This window comes from Neltuma alba, unplaced genomic scaffold (assembly GCF_004799145.2).
Source record: "Neltuma alba isolate B1F8T4 unplaced genomic scaffold, ASM479914v2 tig00010389_pilon, whole genome shotgun sequence".
NCBI lineage: Eukaryota > Viridiplantae > Streptophyta > Magnoliopsida > Fabales > Fabaceae > Neltuma > Neltuma alba.
This window is the reverse complement of record NW_021635292.1, coordinates 408126-429121: the sequence shown is the minus strand read 5'-3', so window position 1 is coordinate 429121 and position 20996 is coordinate 408126. Positions and strand designations below refer to the sequence as shown.

The following is a 20996-nucleotide window of genomic DNA, read 5'->3' as shown; positions in this document are numbered from 1 at the left end:
TCTACATAAGGATTAATGATGTTAATAGAGGAAAAATAAAGATTTAGTTAAGAACAAAAGACACATAGATACCAAATTGAAAATTAAAAAAAAGTATAGGTACCTCCAATATGGTTTTGCCAAATTTCTACGTATACTTTAAACCCAAAGGAAATTCGGGAAAAGAGAGAGAGGAAAAAAAAAAAAGGTTCTCAATGGAAGAAGAGAAAATTGCAAGCAAGTCCCCCAAAAAAATTAAATACAAAAAAATCCCTTAAAATTATCAATTTTCTAAAGTCCTATGGGACCTCATTGTAAGAGATTATATTTATTTAATTATCAAATTATCTTTTTTTAAATTTTTGCATTGACAACTGAAAGAGCAATCATTAACAACTTAAACGGTAAAGATTAACAACTATCGCGGTAACCATTGACAACTCATGCATCACACTTTTGTGATATGCTAAAAAATGTGTTGTCAATACTTGTCGTGATAGTTGTTAATAATTATACCTTAAATTGTTAATGACTGCTCTTTCAGTTGTCAAAGCAAAATTAAAAAAAAAAAGAACAATTTGGTAATTAAACAAATAAAATATTTTGCAATGAGGTCCCTTAAGATTTTAAAATAATTTAATGATTTCAAGAGACTTTGTTTTATTTAATTCTCTTGGATGGGATTTTATTACAATTTTCCCAAGATTTATTCTAGAAAATAGAAAAATTGTAACATATTTGAATGTTTTGTTACTTTTTAATCTGCAAAATTAAAGAAAAGATGAAGTTTAGTATATTTTCATCAACGATAACCTAATTTTCATTTCACCATTTTAGTTATGTTTTTCAAAATAATAATATAAACAGGTCTTTCTAACTTTTTTCCCAGAACTTGTTCTGAAATATTACTGTGCAGAATTGTTCTAAGAACGGAAAAATTACCAATAGAATCAAATTAATAAGCCATAGGTTTTTCTAAATTTATAATTTTTGTATCCATATTAAATGCTTTTTAATTAAAAAAAGTGCGTAAAATATGACACAAATATTACCTCCCGTCCTAAATATAAGAACTGATTGACTTATTTAAATAGATTAAGAAAATAAGTTAAGTTAGTTATTTGTAATAAGTAAATCTTATCTTTTCTAATTAAATTTATTAGTTAGAACTACTATTATTAGAAGGACTATATTGGGAAAAGATGAATAAATATAAAAAATAGAATAGATTAGGGTCTTATATTTAAGATCAAAATAAAAATCAAACGAAATTTTATATTAACAATATGAGGTAATAATTAAAAAGAGTACCTTGATATGGGATGAAGAATGTGTGACTGTGTTTATAATCAAAGTTCACCTTATCAAAGTTAATCCAGTTGTCAGCAGCCTCTCCTTTTTTACTCTTTATTATAAAATTTAAATAATTAATTCATAAATAATGAATAATTAGTTAGAATTAGCTAAAAGTAATAAATAAGTTGAAAATATACTTTTATTTTCAAATATATTCATATGATAAATGATAAAAATAATAAAAAAAAATAGGGAAATATGATAAGAGAGATAATAACAAATGAGAGAGAATAAATAATTAAGAATAAAATTAAAAAAATTTATTAAATATTAAGACAAACACTAAATTAAAACTTATAACCACGTCTCTCCCTAAAGTTAAAACATGTAAATTAGACCCGACGGAATAGTCATGAATCTATGTCCTTAGTTAACGTTTCTCAAGTTGAAGGAGTGACGCATATAATAATGGAAACAATTAAAGGAAACAAAAAAATTCTGAGGAAATGATTAAAAATTTAGTAAAATTATAGAGACTTATAAATTAATTTTCTATAACTTTATCAATGTAAAAAATTTGATTTTCTCATAAAAATAAAAAGAAAATCAAAATGATCTTAAAAGTAAAAAAAAAAGATTATATTAATACCTTTGCTAGTGTCTAAGTACCTACTTGAGACAAAACATTATTCATTAGTAAAATCACTTGAAAAAATGAGCTTGAAAAGACTTAAAAGTTAATTTGACGAGTTTGTTTATGCGGACACCTTGAGTATTCGCGCTGTGTCGGTGGGCACCTCTTACTTAAACCAAGCATAAATTTCTACGAGATAATGAAAAAGTGTGGTCACCAAACTTGTCTCTCTCTCTTTACAAAGTCGGTTTTCCGACGTGGTCGGATAAAACCAAACCAAAGAATAATTTTTAAAAAATAGGTTTACTATCTATTTTTACTCTGAATTAATAAAGACTGAGATAAAAACTAAATTTATCGATTCTCTTTTGATTGCAAGGACAAGCAGGCTTGACCAAGTCTCTGATCAAGTCAAACAGCTTTATATGACTTTGACTTCTCAGGTTTATCAACTCAATGCAGATTTGAAACAATTTATCGAGAAAGGATACATTGGACCAGAATTCACTAGAAAGAAGTAAGAATTGTCACAAATTCGAAAGGATTTACAAAGAATCAAGCTAGATATTACAAAAGATTATTCATAGACCATCTATAACTCTTATTCATCTTACCCCTTTAGTTTTCAAATTCCTACTTATCCAACATCACCTCCCTCTTATCACGAATGACTCAATCATTCATACATGCAAGGCTTATGTGGTCTTGTTCTTTACCCTTCGATTTCTTATGAAAGGTAAAAAAATATTTAATAATTAAAACATTTAATAACTGAGCTAATTCTATAGTTCATTTATATAGTTGGCACATTCTTATAGTCATGCAACAGCACAAGATTTGAAAGGTGGTTTTAGTTGTTTTTTGAAAAAAAAGAATTGGAGGTAAGAGGAAAAGAAGGAAATTTGACTAGAAACAATTTAGCATATTTAATCTTATATTTATATATTTGGTTTTTTTTATAATTTTAATTTTTATGTTCCTTTTATTTTCTCTAATGTTACCTAATTTTTTTAGCCAAATAAAAAGGGATAATTGCTAAAAATAATATTATATTATATATTATAATATATATAATTACATATTTTTTTGGACAAGGCCAAATGAGCATGGCAGCATATCCTACTCGTGGCCTGGCCCTGCCCATGAATCAGTCCTGCTCAAAAATGCCCATTTTTGTTCGGGCAGCTTATTTTTGGGTTGGGTTGGACTGGGTGCTTTTTTTGCAAGCTCAGATGGGTATATTGGGCATGCAGGCCTCATACACATCCTTAATTGAAACTATTTAAAATTAATGTAGCTACTAGCTACTTTATTATTGTGCTTACCAACCCATTAAGTTAATTGATATCAATTTTGGGTAATTATAATCATAAAAATAAAGCCAAGACTTTAAATAAATAAAAGTCTAATAAAAGTAAGAAATATGATACACACACATACTTTTATCTGATGAGCAATAATCTCTTAAACAAACACACCATGGCATCATTTACTATAATCAAGAGTTTATGGTAATATAAAGTATTTAAACTATTACCCTTCTAGGCTATATTATTTGTAGTTTTCAAAAAGTCGACTTACTATAATTTTAATTTTTTTTAAATAAATCACGTAATGATCTTTCTCAAAATCAAAACTATTTGGCTTGTAGCCATTTAATAAAATAAAAAATCAATATATGTGTGTATATATATATATATAGCTTGTAACCATTTAATCTCAAAATAAAAAATCAAATATATGTAGTTTTTGGCAATTTAATCTCAAGATAAAAAATTAAATATATGTCTTCTAGCTATATAAAATAAAAAATTAAAGCTACATGATATCTAGCAATTTAATAAGATAGAAATTCAAAGTCGTGTGATTTCTGGCGATAGCATAGAAAATCAAATTTGTATGACTTCCATCCGTAACATAAATATGATGGCCAATGGCCATTTAATTTCAAGAGATAGAAAATCAAAATTTATATGGATAAATATATCTCCGATCTCAATAATAAATCTAACAATAATTTTTTAGGGAGACTTCAAGTATCAATTGAATTCATATTTATTGTCAGCATTAGAGCTATCTAAGAGTTTGTCCCCACATTTTATGGCCTTTTGGCTCCAAAACATATCTTGCTATTTATTGCTAGCATTTAAGCTTTCTAAGAATTACTCCCTCAAGTTCTTTCAATTTGGGCATTAATCATATGTAATCATAAGTATTAATTGGAACTCCTAGTACTATCAAAGTTATTGACTTTAGGTCACTAAGGATGTATAAAAATATTGATAAAACTTCAGGTTTCATTGAAGATAGTGACATTAGGTCACTAAGAAATAGATAAAAGCAAATTTCTCATATCACAAGTAAGTCAAAAGGTACAATATTTGTATAAAAAATAACTTGTAGTACAAAAATATAAAGTAATAATAATATCAAATCTTAGTCATGGAACCCGATGTTTAAAACAACAATAGATAATCCTTTTAATTCCATATAATAGCTTAGATTATCCTAGATAAATTGAATAGGGATACGGATACTCCGAAACACTATATATGTGAGCTTGAGATATTTTTATTTGAATAGAGCAAAAGATACTATAGAGAAATTATAGAGATGATGATCTAAAATTATATTGGTGTTGAAAGGTATGTCATACCTACTTTGATTAGAGTTTCATACTGATAACGTGTTATAAATAAAGAAGAAATGGTGAAAAATAATAAAGAGGAAGAGAGGATCAACAAGAGAGAGTATTTCTCATCCCATTCAAGAGTGCTAAATACATGATATATGACCTCTATTTATGGGCATAGCTTTACATCTTTGAGAAAATCTACAGATTACATAATAATAAGAAATAATTATGGGGTATAGAGATAATGGGAGATATTGAAGATTATAGGAGATATTGAATATAGTGGGAGATATAAGAACATCTACAAAGATATTATTATATTCATAACAAACTTTTTTTAATAAGAGAAAAAAAGAGAACGAAATAAGATAAATGATAAAAGAAAAGGTAATATAAGGGGAAAAAAAAGAGAGAATAGATAATTAATTAGGAGTAAAATTAGTAAAAAATATATTTAATATCTAGACAATTCTATATAAAGTATTATAAAAAACTAAACCAATTAAACTTTTAGGATGTTTTAAAAAAGAGCCTGATGGAACTTACTTTTTCTCTCATTAACTCTCTCTAGTTTTTTTTCACTACTTCTTTATGCAAAATCCTACTTCAAATGGTATGCTCTCTCGTTACCTTTTCATAGGCAACAATTACCATCATCTTTTTATCTATAAATATAAGTAACAGTAGCAAGTTCTCTTATATTTTTGTAACAAATTTTCTATTTTCCCCTATTAAAGATTTATTTAAAAGTTAATATATTTATTTTTTTCCTAAAACATCATTTCCTAGATAATAAATGTTCTAAAAATTATATTTTATTATAATCTCTTTCCAACACAGATTGTCTCTCTTTCATAATTCTCTTTGCTATAATAAATTTTTTTATTCTCTTTCTTATACTTTCTCCCCCATAAATAAAAGTATTTTAGAGAAAAAACTTTTAATTTTTACGCATTTATTGTCTTTAATCAATTTCAACTAATTTTTTGATCTCAATGATTTAGTCTAAGGTTACTTATAAAAAAGGATGAAAAGAGCACTATTTACTGTAATCCAAAAAAATCAAGGACCTGTTTAGTAGAAAGAATTGGTTGGAATAAAAAGAAATGAAATGAAAAATTTATGAGTAATGGCATGTTTGATAAAGACTGGAATGAAAAATAAATTGATAAAAAATTTTATGTTTGATTGGATGAAATTATGCAATTTCACCATGTTACCAAATAACCTATGAATCTAGTGGATATAAAGAAACTTAATTAAAATATGAATTTTTAGATGACATATTTTTGTTACTTTAAATTTAAATGGGTCAAATGATTTATCATTGAAAAAACTTTGAAGTTTAGTTTTTAATGCAACAAAACCCATTTATAAACTCTTTATATTTTGAAATTTATTTTCAAGATGGTGAGCAAAAGTCACAAATAACGTTTTCAAAAAATCACAATAATGCTTCAAAATTAAATTATTTTAGACAGATATCATTAAAAAAAAACTTATTGAATCTATATTTATATCAAACAAATTTCACTTTAAAAGTGTTTATAGTTTGTGAGATATTATAATAATATCAAAGGTCAAAGCTAAAACAAATTTCATTAAAAAACATTTTGTAATTTTAAAGTTATGAAAAATAGTGAGTAAGGGTCAAAAACGTTTTTCCTCTCCAGATTTTGAATCAAATTTAAAAAATCATGTCTAGCATTTTTTACTAAGGTGAATGTTGTTAAAAATCTTACTGAATGAAGGTTTACACTTGTTGGTCAATCCGTATGTGTTGGCTGAGCAAATCAACAGTGACTGTAATGGCGAAGATGAAATACTGAGCATTTTATTCAAATTGAAGAGCAGTTTGATCTTTCGCTTTTTTCTGCCTGTAATGGAAAATCAGTTCCCACCAAATTTGGTGGGAGATCTTCCCTTTTATAACGAAAAATTTGGCACTGCCGAAAATGAATTGTAGGAAAATGTTGCAACCAAACGAGCGCAATCTATGAATAATCAATATTTTTCTTTTTCATTGCAAGATGTTCAGTGTACCAAAAGGGCTCTAAAGTATTATTGATGGATGGGTATTTGAATTGTTTTTTGAAAGTTTATGATACATAAGATAAGTAAGTGAAAAGAATTTTATTTCAACTTAGATAAAAATGTTTTTGAAAAATTAATCCAAACACCTCTAAAAGACCTAGTAAAAATATATTATCATTATTTTGTTAAAATTTCTGCTTACCTTTTTTCCTTTTCCTTTGTTTGGACAATTTTTTTTTTTAATTACGTTGAATCAGAAACGAAAACAAAGCATTTTTATATAGACACCGGGTTCATATGATTGACAAGAAGTAAAAAAGAAAAAAATGTTTGTATTTGAAGGATATTCAAGACTTTAGACAAAAATACTTTGATGAAAATAAATAGGGGGAATTGTATTCAGGTTCCAAAAAAGGTATTTAATTACCTTAAAGTTCATTAACATCTTAGATCCATGTAATGATAAGTTTTAGTGTAAAAAATAATAACTGATTTATATTGCTCAGTTGTCATTTAGATTTTTTTGTAATTAATTTTTTTTAGAAACTTTATGGTAATTTTTCTAAATAAATAACCAGCGTAGTGAAAATAAAATCACTTTAACGAAATCTTTTAATTACTTTATACAATTAAAAAAAATAAAGCGCTTTTGACTTGGAGTCAAGAAGTGTTTGATGACTAAACCTTTTCGTTATTTCGGGGAAATTTATGCTCAACCGAGTGTGAATACCCAACAACTCAACATAACCTTAAGAACATATCGGTGAAATGAAAAGTGAAAGAACAGTTTACTTTATTAGCATGATCATTGTTGATGAAAATATAATATACTTTATCTTTTCTTTAATTTTGCAGACAAATTAAAAAGTAACAAAAACATTAAAAATCGTATATATTAGCAAACTAAAGCGTCAAATTATTTTTTCAAGGCTCCACCCGTTTGCCGTTCTTGTTACTCTTGACGTCGTTTCCACTGGGGGGAATAACATATGTGGGCCATTCGATAAAGGAGAAAATGAATGGGCAAGGAAGCATGTCATTGTGCAGTCACGTGAATGACAACATGATCAAGAAGATACAAAAGCTGGTACAGCCCTTTTGACGTATCTCAAAGCAAACGAAGGAACCTTGAAATTTCATTGTTAAAATTTGTCTGTACTTTAATCAGAATTTTTAGTGGAAGTTAAGGCCTACTTTCAATCAGATTTTTTACATTGACGAAAACTACTACATACAATACTACTTCCGATTTTAATTATAAAGCCTCATTTATAATCTACAAACAAGATCTTATAAATAGAAACGGAAGTAATATTTTCTCATTTAGACTTATAAAACCCAAGTCCCACTTTATTCCGGGTCTTTAAAACAATTATTGTGAGATATAATGAATATTCTCAACAGTTATTGAAATTGGTGACAGCCTGTTGAGTTGCTTACTTTCAAAGCTTGAAGCTTAATAGCGTGAAATTATGGGTTGCTTCCATTACGCTACAAACACTGATTTTTAATATAAAAATTACTTATATATTTAATTTGATCTTGAATATAATATATCAATTTATTTTGTTTTTCATATTTATCTATTTTGTTTCAAAGTAATTTTTATAGTAATTGCAAGGATTGTTTTCAATACCTATATTTAGTAATGGTATTTTAATAAAAACAATCTTATTTATTATAAATAACTAACTTAACTCATTTTGTTAATATTCATAAATTAGTTATCTGACTCTTATATTAAGGGTCGGAAGTAATAGTTTTTTTTAATGTCTATTCAATTTTGCTTGCCCATGTGTTTTGTTTTTGTTAGAGTGGTGTTTGCCCATGTTTTAACATGAGATTAACCATTTTTGAGTTAAACTGAACACTGGGGTCTCGAAGCTTCAAAATTGGTCTCGCAAAGAGTTTTTCTTTGTAATTTTAGGGGGTAAATTTATCAAAAGGAGTGAAAAGCAGCATTCCCATGTATAAGAGAAAATTATGTCCAGCATTAAATTTAATTCCCATAAAAATTGGCATCTGAACTTGTTGGCTGCGATCAAAAATCATAGATTTTCCTTTTTTTTGTTTTTATCCTTTACATTTTCATTATACCAGATGGACCCTAAATTGTGCAGTTGATATTTTTTAAAAAATTAATCCGTTATTATAGTTTTACTTAATTTTTAATCAGTCGCTATAGTTTTTTTATTAAGTATTATTTCTTCAATTATAAACATTAGTTTCTACATTCGTAATTTGTTAATTAGAGCTAATGCTTGCCAATTGTCATAAAATTAAAAAAAAAAAACAAAGTCAATCTTTCACACTAATTTTGTTTTTTTTTCCTGAAATAGGAACATATTTTTTATATTCTTTTATTTTATAGTTTCGGAATGTTTCAATAAGATTATTTACCGTTGGCAAAGAAAATAAGATTTTTCACATTGATAAAATTTGCTACATCTAATCTTTCCGCACAACTGTAAGGTAAAAATGAACGTAAATAATTTTGTTCCTGTTAGATTAGACTTGGTTCTTCGAAGAACTTTAGTCATTGAATTGTGAGATACTACCTCTAGTATTAATTATAAGATCTTATTTGTAGACTATAACTACAAATAAGATCTTATAATTAAAATTGGAGGTAGTATAATAAAATGTTAAATATGATCATACACATTCAAGTATTTTTTTAGATATGTGATGTATCCGCAATGTAAAATGCTTTGTAATTCACTCATCATCCTAAAATATTTTTTCCCGTTCAACATTTTAGAAGATATTGAAAAATACTCTAGGGTACCTGATACACATTCAGTTAACATATTCTTTTAGGACTTAACAATGATATTAAAATTGCTCCTAGAAAAATATTTTAAAAGAAAAATTATTCCTAAAAAAATTTAATAATTCAAAGGAAAATTACAAGACAAAAATACTTTAAGGTGATAGACGCACAAAAAAAATTAGGGTGCCAAATAAAATACAAAATATTTTAGAATGATGAATGCACATGAAAAAATATTTTAAAATGCTGAATCAACCTTAACCATATATATAATAAATATTCTCAGTAATTATTAACACCTATCTTCTATTTTATCTATACGATAGTGGACTAATCCAATTTACAGGATATGCTTAAAATATATCCCAAATTTTAATAAATGTTTTATATGTTAATCTTAATTATTTATATGTTATCTCATTATATTAATATTGATTATTTTTATATACGACTTTTGGTCTTTTTTATAAAATCCTTTTAACTAAATTACGTGATTTAATTTAAAAAGTTAAAATTAGTTAAAAGTAATAAATATGTAAAAAAAATTAAAATTTTCTCCAAGTATGCCCTTATTTAATAAGAAAAAAAATGATAGAGAAATACTAGCATTGAGGTAAATGATAAAAGAAAATGTAATATGAGAAAAAAGATGAGAGAAGAGAATAAATAATTAATTACAGGTAAAATTGATAAAAATATATTTAATGTTTAAACAATTTTAAACAGGATCTTATAAAAAAAATCAAACCAATTCAAAATTTCAGATATTATAAAAAGAATCCTGAGGGGGTTTATAAATAATTAACTAGAGGTAAAATTGATAAAAATACATTTAATGTTTAAACAATCCTAAACAGGATCTTATAAAAAAAAATCAAACCAATTCAAAATTTCAGATATTATAAAAAGAATCCTGAGAGAGTACCTCTTGTTGTTTCTTTGACTGCATCTTCGCAAAAAATCCTACTTCAAATATTATACTCCTTCAGTCCTTAATATATGGTTCAATTATAGAGTTGGTTTTGATCCTAAATATAAGATTTATTTATCATATTTATCAATTTTATCTAAATTACCTCTATGGATACTCCCTCAACCATAATCAAGTAAAAGAGGAAGAGGGGTATTAAGAAAGATGATTATGGTATTTTAGGAAAAACGTGTCACATTTCTTATAATTAACTAACTTACTTAACTTTCTTAATCTAATCAAATTAGTTAAATGGGTCTTATATTAAGGACCGGAGGAGTACTTTTCATTGTAATCCAGAAAATTAAAGTATTTTTTACTATAGGATATTCGGATTAACTTCTTGAAAGTAATTTTATGATACACAAAATAAGTATATAAAAAATTTTTTTGTTTCAACTTATGTAAACATTAGGAAGTTAATCCAAAGACCTCTAAGGAACTATTTGGGATCATGTTTAAAAGCACTTACAAACATATTTTACGTAAGTCGAGACAAAACTTATCTTAATTATTTATTTTGTATTCTGTAAATCATAATTGAAAAGCTACTTATAAGTCATTCCAAACAGGCTCTAAAAGACCTAGAAACAATGTATTTTCATTATTTTGTCGAAATTTCTGCTTACCTTTTTTTTCTTTTTCCTTTGTTTAATTTGGACAATTTTTTTTTAATTACGTTGAACCAGAAACAACAATGAAGCATTTCTTATTTGGACACCGAGTTCATATTATTGACAAGAAGGAAAAAAAAAGGGTTTGTATTTGAAGGATTTTCAAGATTTTAGACAAAAAAGACTTTGATAAAAATAAATAACCAACACATTGAACATAATATCACTTTAATGGAATCTTTTAATTGCTTTAGACAAATAAAAAAAAGGTAAAAAAAAGGTACTTTTAAGTCAGAGTCAGAAAGTGTTTGATGACCAAACATTTTTCATTATTTTTTGAAAATTTACGCCTACTTTAAACAAGAGATGTTCCCAGACATAATGTGAATACCCAACATGTCAATACAAGCGAATTCGCCACATTAACTTTTTCAAGCTAATATTTGGTTTTGGCAGTTGTTTGGTTAATTTTTTTCAAATGATTTTAAGTCATATGAGATAAATATACAACAGGAATTTTGTCGAATGAAATATATAAATTTTTTTAAATTAATTGTGCTGTTTTCCAAATAGGCACAAAGATGCTCTGGCTAAGGTATTAATATAATCACTATTCTTTTTATTTTTACTACTATAAAATATATTATTTTGTCTATTCTTGAAGTTTCTTTTTTGTTTGGAGGAAATATTAATAAAAGAGACATAAATAGTAATTATATATTTCTCTGTTTTCAAATAAACGAATATGGAGCGTATTTGTCTGTTCTACTTTAGAGCAGACAAATAAAAATATATATATTTTAAAAACATTAGTGAAAATTTACATTGTTAGTTTTTATTTAACCTGCAATTCTACGTATGAAGTAGAACCAAAGCAAACTACAAAAGTGACAACAATTTAGCAGAACAAAATTATGTTAAGCAAAAATAATTAAACAACCTAGGTTAGTCATTAACACAAAGAAAGTTTTAAATCCAAAAAATTTAATAGCATTCTAACTTAGAGGGAAAAAATAAACATCCTAACAGAAAATTAATATCTTCTATGGCTGAGAATAAGACTATTAAAAAAAAACATTTGTAGTAGTGATGAAATATTACTTACAATATTAGGATGATTGTAATATTCAATTCAAGCTTTCTAAATATAATTTGAAGCACATTTCTCTCAATACTGAGTACCTACAATATAATAAAGGTAAAATTATAAAAAAAACCAATATTTTTTCAAACACATTTGTATCCAATCACATTTCAAAGAAGTCATATATATGTTCAAATAACATCACATAGCTTTCTAAAATTGAACATGAATATTAAAAATTTAGAGTACTTAATTAACTACCCTATTAAAAAAACCGAATCAAAATTGAACATCATTTTGATTTTCTTTTTAATTTTATAACCAAATCAAATTTTCTAAATGGATGAAATTTACAAAAAAAAATTAATTTATAAGTCCTTATAATTTTATTCAATTTTTAAGTTGGTCCCTAGAATTGTTTTTATTTTAATCAATTGTTTCAAATTATTTCAGTTACATGCCTCCCTCCTTCAACTTGAGAAAAAGTTTGCTAAGGACGAACAGATTCCTGAGCGACATTCAACAAGAGAATTACATCTTCTCTATTCCACCCAGGGAACAGGTGGATTATAAAACAAAAGAAAATGTGAGTTGAAAATTATAGAGAATTACAAATTAATTTTCTCTAAAATTTATTGCATGTAAAGTTTTGACATAAACGAAAGGGAAAAAAAATGATGAAAGCAAATAAGAAATGTTGTAAATCACACGCAATCATTTAATATTTCAATTATTTTAAAAATAGCAGCATATTTTCTTTCTATTCTTTCACTTTTAGGATTTCAACTACTTCTCTGTATTAACAAAAGTTACCATATAAAATATTTTCTTGTAAATGAAAGGGAAAAAAAAGGAACGTAGACAAGACATAACTTCACTCTTATGTCAGTAATTTACTAATTTTATTACTGATGCTCAATTATTATTAATTATTCTTTCTGGTTTTAAATATAGAAGATATATAATTAATTTGCATAAATAAAAAATAAGTTACATTAGTTATTTTTTGAAAAAAATATATATGGCAAAATACTACTTTCAATTATTTCTTTACCATGGATACAAAAATTATAAATTTAGAAAAAAATCTATGGCTTGGAGTAAATTTTCAGAACAAGTTTTGAAACAAAATTAAGAAAATGTGTTTAAATCATTATGCTGAAAAAAAAACATATCTAAAATTGTGAAATGAAATTTAGGGAAATTATATAAAATTTAGGAAAAACTGCAATAAGATCTCACCCAAGAGAATTAAATATAAAAAGATTTCTTAAAATCATCAAATCATCAAATTTTTAATTTAAATAATATATATTAGAAAATTTAAATGTCAAACTACTGGCTAAATAACCAATAATAAAGCAAATCAAATTAATCTAAAATCATGCTTTTTTTTTTTTAGAGCCCAGTGCGTCTTCCATGCGCTAGGTACTCTTGATATCTGGATTGGAAAAATAACGTATGTGGGCCATTCTGGAAAGTAGGAGATGAATGCGTAAGGAAGCATGTGGTTGACGACAGGCCCAAGACAACATTAAAGCTGGGACAAGCTTTTTGAGATATCTCATGAGCAAACGAAGCAACGTTGAAATTTCATTGTTGAAATCTTCTCTATGTACTTTTTAAACCAAAAGAAAATCAGAAAAGAATTTCATAATGGAAATACATTCTGACTTCGTGGAAATTTCATTATTTAGTGGAAGTTTAGGCCTACTTTCAATCAACAAGAGTTAATAAAGACCCAACTTCATTATGCCGAGGAAATTTCTGCTCACTTTTTTTAAACCTGATACAAGAAATTTTTAATTAATTTACCAAAAACAAGCATTTTTTTTTCTTTGGACACAGAATTCGTATTATTGACAAGGAAATAGAAAGGTTCATATTTTGGATGCTCCCAATAAAGAATTAATATGATCATTATGATTTTCTGCATTCAATATTATTTTGATTTTTTTCATTCTAACTATATCTAAATTTCATTTTAGTCCCTTAATTTTTTAAAGTATTTTCTTGCAGTTCTCTAACATTAATAACATACATTAAAAGAAATATTGATGTTAAAATTTTAAATATTAAACAAATTTTCTGACATATTGATAAAAAATTATTACTTTAAACAAGGAAGAAAAAAATCATACCTGAAGAAATTTCATGGCCTCTTGAAAATTTCTAATTTTTAAACAATAAGAACCCAAAAAAAGGAAGCATTGTTGACTTAGAGTCAAAAAGAGCTGCGGACAAAAGCTTTCATTACTTCGTAGAAATTTCCATCCAATGCTTTTAAGAGTTTTAGGATCAATTCACTATAAATTGTTATAATAAGCTTGTTGTTTCATGATTAATGAAATTTTTTTTTCCCATTATAGTCTGGTTGTTCTTTTGCAATTAACCAAAAGAAAGGCTTATATTTGAAGGATTTGCAAGACTTCAGAGAAAAAGATTTTGATGAAAATGAAAAACCAACACAATGTGAAAGTGCTTTTAATTACTTTATTGAAAACCAACACAATATGAATAAAATCACTTAGTGGAAACTTTTAATCACTTTAGACAATAAAAGCTCAAAAAAGAAAATAAACAAAGTTTAATGACCACACTTTTTCCTTATTTCGTGGAAATTTTTTACTTCATTTAAATTAAGAGGCGTCCACTGGCACAATGTGAATACTCAAATAATCTACACAAACAAACTCGCCAAAATAACTTGGGAAAACCATATTGAAAGTACCTATACTTTCTCTTCATTTTTAATTTGGTACCTATGTGTTTTTTTCCCTTTAATTAAACATTTAATTTTATCTTTTTAGCAACATTAGCTCTTATAACTTTGTTTTATTGATATTTTTAGTCTCTACATAAGGATTAATGATGTTAATAGAGGAAAAATAAAGATTTAGTTAAGAACAAAAAACACATAGGTACCAAATTGAAAATTGAAAAAAAGTATAGGTACCTCCAATATGGTTTTCCCAAATAACTTTAAGTGATTTCAAGCTAATATTTTATTTTTAGTAGGTATTTGGATTAATTCTTTCAAGTGATTTTACTAATAAATAATCTTTCATCTCAAATAGGTAATTAGACACTCTCGCTAAGGTATTAATATAATCCTTACCTCCTATTAACTAAATTACGTAGTTTAAGAATTAGTTAAAATTAGTTAAAAGTAATTAATATGTAAAAATTAAATTTTTTTTCCCAAGTAGATCTTTATTTAATGAGGGAGTGAATAAGAGATAGAAATATCAGTTATGAGATAAAGGATAAAAAGAATAAAAAAAATTAATTATGAACAAAATTGGTAATAATGTATTTAATGTTTAAACAATCCTTAGTAAGATCTTATAAAATAAATATATAAAAGAATTTTTGTCTCAACTTATGTAAAAGTTCGGAAGTGAATCGAAACACCCCAAAAAAAAATAGCAAATATATATTTTCACTATTTTGTTGAAATTATAGAGAAAAAAAATCATACCGGAAGAACTTTCATGGCTTCCTGAAATTTTCTAATTTTTAAAGAATAAAAACCCAAAAAAAAAGAAGCTTTGTTTACTTAGAATAAAAAAGACTTCATTGTTTCGTAGGAATTTCCGTCAACAACTATTAAGAGTTTTAGGATCGATTCACTATAAATTGTTATAATAAGCTTGTTGTTTCATGATTAATGAAGATGTTTTGTCCATTTTAGTCTAACAAAAAGGAAGGCTTATATTTAAAGGATTTTCAAGACTTCAGAAAAAAAATGTGATGAAAACGACAAAAAAAAAACCTACACAATGTGAAAGTGCTTTTGATTACTTTATTTAAAACCGACACAATGTGAATGGAATCACTTAGTGGAAACTTCTAAACAAAAAAGTGAAAAGGTTTGATGACCATACTTTTTCATTATTTCGTGAAAATTTATGGTTCATTTAAATAATAATAATAGGTGTCCAACGGCGCAATGTGAATACTCGAACAGTCTGCACGAACAAATTCGCAAAATTAACTTTTGTCTTTTCAAGCTAATATTGGATTTGAAAAGGTGTTTGGATTAATTTTTTCAAGTGACTTTACTGATAAATAATATTTTGTTTCAAATAGGTACTTAGACACTCTCACCAAGGTATTAATATAATCATTACTTCCTCCTGTCTTTTTAATAACATCCTGTTAATTAAATTACATGATTTAAAAAAACAGTTAAAATTAGTTATAAACAATAAATATATGAAAATTAAGTTTTTATTTTTCCAGTATGTCCTTATTTAACGAGGGAGCAAATAAGAAAAAGAAATATTAGTTATGAAATAAAACATGAAAGAGAATATAATAAAAAAATTAATTATAGACAAAATTGGTAAAAACTCATTTAATGTTCAAATAACTTTTAATAGTAGGATCTGACGAAAAAGACCAAACCAGTTTAAATTGGCGGATATTATAAATAGGATTGGAAGGAGTATTTTTATTCTTATTTTTAAGGATGTTTTGATTTCTTTTTATTTTTATAAGCAAATCAAATATTTTACATTGATGGAAGTTATGGAAAATTAATTTATAAGTACCTATAATTTTACTCAATTTTTGATCATTTCCTTAGAATTTTTTCTCTTCTAATCATTTCCATTATTACATGCGTCACTCCTTCAACTGGAGAAACGCTAGCAATGGACACAGATTCATGACTACTGTTAAAAACGAGTGAGGTGGCTCACAGTGGGATTAACTTTGATAAGTTGAACTTTGATTATGAGGACAATCACATATTCTCCATTCCATTGATTATATCAAAGCACGCCTTTTAATCATTTGTATTTTACGTACTTTTAAATGAAAAACCCTTTAATGTGGATATAAAAATTAAAAATTTTGGAAAACCTATGGCTTATTTTATTCTATTGGTAATTTTTACGTTCTTTGAACAATTCTACACAGTAATATTTTGGCACAAATTTCGGGGGAAATAGTTAGAAAAACCTGTTTAAATTATTATTTTCAAAAACATACCTAAGATGGTGAAATGAAAAGCGAAAGAATAATTTATTTCATTAGCATGGTAAAATACAATATACTTCATCTTTTCTTTGAAAAGACTATTTTTAAAACAGAAAACTAAACACCCTGGATTTTTTTATTACCTCGGTTGAAGCTTTGATTGGGAACCCTAGCGTAAAATGAATCGTTAAAGAAGCATGTGATTGTGCAGTCATTTTCGTAGGGCATGTGATTTATGACATGATCAAGAAAAAATGAAAGTTTTTACAGGCTTGATATTTCTGTTCAAATTTCTACATACTTTAAATCAAGAAGAATCCCCAAAAAAAAAAAATCTTTTGGATTTCAACATCCCAAATTACGAATTATTACAAAAATGTGTTGTTATTAACTTTTAAGGTATAGTAAATTGTTATTAAAGTATAACAAACAAGACTAATTTAAAATTTTAAAACTTGAAGAAGTATTTTTTTGAAATTTTGCCTATTTACTTTCATTTACATTTTTGGATTGATAAAAAATTATTACTTTAAACAGGAAAAAAGCCTAACTTCCATAAAAGTTTCTAAGTACCTTTTCTTTTTTTGGGGTTGGTATAGAAAATTTCAACATACTATAAATCAGAAACAAAACAAGGAAGAAAAAAATCATACCGAGACAACTTTCATGGCTTCCTGAAATTTTCTAATTTTTAAACAATTAAGACCCCAATTAAAAAAAAAAAAAAGCGTTGTTGACTTGGAGTCAAAAAGTGCTACTGACACAAGTTTTCATTATTTCGTGGAAATTTCGGCCTACTTTGAGGAAGAAATTTCCACCGGCAGCTTCTTAGTTGATTTTTAACTCTTAAATGTAAACAATTGGCTTAACATGCTCCTTATTCCATTGTGCCGATTGAATTCCCAACACAAGCGAACTCACCAAATCAACTTCAAGTCTTCAACCTCATATTTGATCTAGCGACCCCCGCCAATAAGGTATTAATATGGTCTTTCTCCCTCATTCTCTAACAACTTAAACGCTATTCTTTTGTTCTTTTTAAGAAAAAAATCAACAGCTTATAAAACATTAAATTGTTTTTTTTTTTTGGGTCTCCAAGCAATGGCTATGTTTGCTTCTGCTTCTTCTTCCCAAGTTCCTTCTGGAAATTATGAAGTTTTCATCAGCTTTAGAGGATCAGACGTCAGATTTGGTTTCCTCAACCATTTGACAAATGAGTTGCGTCGAGAGAGCATAGATGTCTATGTGGATGACAGGCTCGAAAGAGGAGAAGAAATATCATTAGCGCTTGTAAAAGCAATAGAAGGATCCAAGATAGCGTTGGTGATATTCTCAAAAGATTATGCTTTTTCACAGTGGTGCTTGGAAGAGCTTGTCAAAATCATAGAATGCAAGGAAACTGGTAAGCAGACTGTGATACCAATTTTTTACCACGTAGATCCATCAGATGTCAGGCACCAAAGAGGCACTTATGAGGAGGCATTCACTCATCATGAACAGAAGTTCAAAGACAACGTGCAAAAGTTGCAAATTTGGAGATCTGCCTTGAAAAAAACTGCAAACTTATCTGGTTATCATTCATCACATTTTCGGTAAGTTTATTTTTATTATTCTTAGTTTCTTCTGCTTTTTCTGGTTTGCCAAAACAATCTAAATATAGTCATATTTTGTCTAGCATTAATTATTTCTATAATGAGCAACTCTAATAATTTTATTTGTTTTTTATGTGCTAGAAATGAACCTGAACTCATCAATGTAATAGTTGAAAATGTCTTAAGAAAATTGGAAGATAACAGTTCAATTGTGCTGGGATCTCAACTCACTGGATTTCATCAAAATTTTACTAGTGTTGAATCATTAATGGAAAATGAGTTGCCAGAAGTTCGAGTTCTTGGAATTTGGGGCCCAGGAGGGATAGGCAAAACAACCCTTGCTCGTGCTATATTTCACAAATTCTCGTCTCAATTTGAAAGTCATTGTTTCTTAGACAATGTGAGAGAAGAATCAACAACGGTTGATGGTTTGAGTCCTTTGCTTCAAAAACTTTTTTTTGAGCTATTAGATAAAAAATACGACATAAATATGAACCGAGCAGTGAGAAGGCTGAAACAAAAAAAAGTGTTAATTGTACTTGATGATGTGGACAATCCAAAGCAACTAAAAGATCTGGTTGGACAACAACTTTACTTGGGAAGGGGCAGTAGAGTCATTGCAACAAGTAGAGACAAGCATGTTCTTAAGAGTGGAGGGATTCATGAAAAATATATACATGAAGTCAAAGAATTGAGTTTAGAAGAATCACTTGAACTGTTCAGCATGCATGCCTTCAATCAAAATCATCCCATTAAGGAATATGAAGAGCTATCAAATTTGACAGTTGCCTTGGCTGGAGGCATTCCTTTAGCTTTAGAAGTTCTAGGTTCCCATTTTCATTCTAGAGATGAAGCATATTGGAAAAGTGAGCTTAGCAAACTCCAAAAGTATCCCCCTCAGAATATTCAGGATAGATTGAAGGTGAGTTATGATGGGTTAGATAATATGGACAAGCAAATATTTTTAGACATTGCATTCTTTTTTGTGGGAGAACAGAAAGATCAAGTTATTCCTGTGCTAGAGGCTTGTGGTTTCAAAGCGGTTAGTGGAATACAAAATCTTATAGATAAAGCTCTCGTGAAGTCAGGTGAGCTCATTATAATGCATGATTTGATACGAGAAATGGCTGAGCAAATAGTTCGTGAGGAATGTATGAAACATCCTCAATTTCGTAGTCGATTAAATGATGCAGATGAAATATGTGATGTGTTAAAAAATGACAAGGTAAGGGAAAGATACTTCAATTTATTTCTTCTGTTTTTTATTTTTTGATAGTTTTTCTAAAAAGCTCAATGTTTATTTTATTTTATTTTTTGTTTAGGAAATCGATGAAATTGAAGGCATTTCGCTGGATGTGTCTCAAAGCAAATATTTACATCTGAGGGCAAACACCTTCTCGAAGATGAAAAAATTGAGAATCCTCAAAGTTTTTAATAGGCAATGGTTTGAAACCAAGACATGTATAGAGCTTCCTTTTGGTCTTGACTCTTTCCCTAATAAATTAAGGATTTTTCATTGGGATTGTTATCCATTGGGGTCTTTGCCATTGGACTTTTGTCCTGGAAACCTTGTTGAACTACAAATGAAAGGAAGCAATGTTACAAAGCTTTGGGATGGAGTGCAGGTGATTGTATATATACTAATCTATTTTTTATATAGGTTCAGTAAAATTTAATTTTTTAGGGCCTTTGGGGTAATTCTTTTTCATTTTCATTGTTAATACAGGATCTTGTGAATCTAAGAAAAATTGATTTGCATGGCTCCAGTAAATTGATGGAATTGCCTGATTTTTCTATGGCACGTAAGCTTGAAAATGTAGATCTCTATTGTTGTTCAAGTTTGAGGCGTGTTCATCCATCCATTTTATCTCTTCACACTCTTGTTCAATTGAATGTAAGTTATTGCGATGAATTAGAGAGTCTTGAAAGTGAGATTCATTTAGAATCTCTCTCCGATCTCAGAGTTTCGGGCTGTGACCTCAAGAAATTATGTTTGTCATCAAATAAATTGGAAAAATTATTTCTTGAATGGACTAGAGTTGAAACATTGGATTTGCCAATCGGACGTTTCACAAAGCTTAGAAGTCTTATAATTGGTAAGGGTGAAAGATTGAGGAGTCTTCCAATAGAGGAGCTGTGTTGCTTGACAAATCTTGAGGTGTTTCAGCTTCAAAATTTCGAGCAAGAAATTCACACAGAGGAGCTGCGCTCCCTTTTTGATGCTTGGCGTAACTTAACAGGACTAACTTTGGATGGGTGCAGTTACTTGTCGGAAATCCCTGGCAATATCAAGTGCTTAACAAGGTTAGAATATTTATCATTGGCATTTAGTGGTGTAGAGACATTGCCAGCCTGCGTCAGCCATCTTTCAAGCTTGACATCCATTGACCTACATGGCT

The 20996-nt window shown here is 27.5% G+C and overlaps 1 protein-coding gene across 1 annotated transcript; it reads left to right on the top strand.

Annotated features, from left to right (window-relative positions):
• Window positions 1-18105: 18105 nt before the first annotated feature.
• On the top strand, window positions 18106-19930 carry LOC114756370 (TMV resistance protein N-like). Its single transcript, XM_028945313.1, has 4 exons — window positions 18106-18597; window positions 18739-19519; window positions 19595-19685; window positions 19920-19930. The coding sequence occupies exons 1-4, from the start codon at window positions 18107-18109 to the stop codon at window positions 19928-19930; spliced, it is 1374 nt and encodes a 457-aa protein (XP_028801146.1). The 5' UTR covers window position 18106.
• Window positions 19931-20996: the final 1066 nt, after the last annotated feature.

Bases quoted from the DNA above. Each gene is read 5' to 3' on its own strand.
- LOC114756370 (XM_028945313.1), top strand. From the start codon at position 18,107: ATGGCTATGTTTGCTTCTGCTTCTTCTTCCCAAGTTCCTTCTGGAAAT. The intron at 18,598-18,738 runs GTAAGTTTATTT...TTTATGTGCTAG, and splicing joins TATCATTCATCACATTTTCG to AAATGAACCTGAACTCATCA. The intron at 19,520-19,594 runs GTGAGTTATGAT...GTGGGAGAACAG, and splicing joins ATATTCAGGATAGATTGAAG to AAAGATCAAGTTATTCCTGT.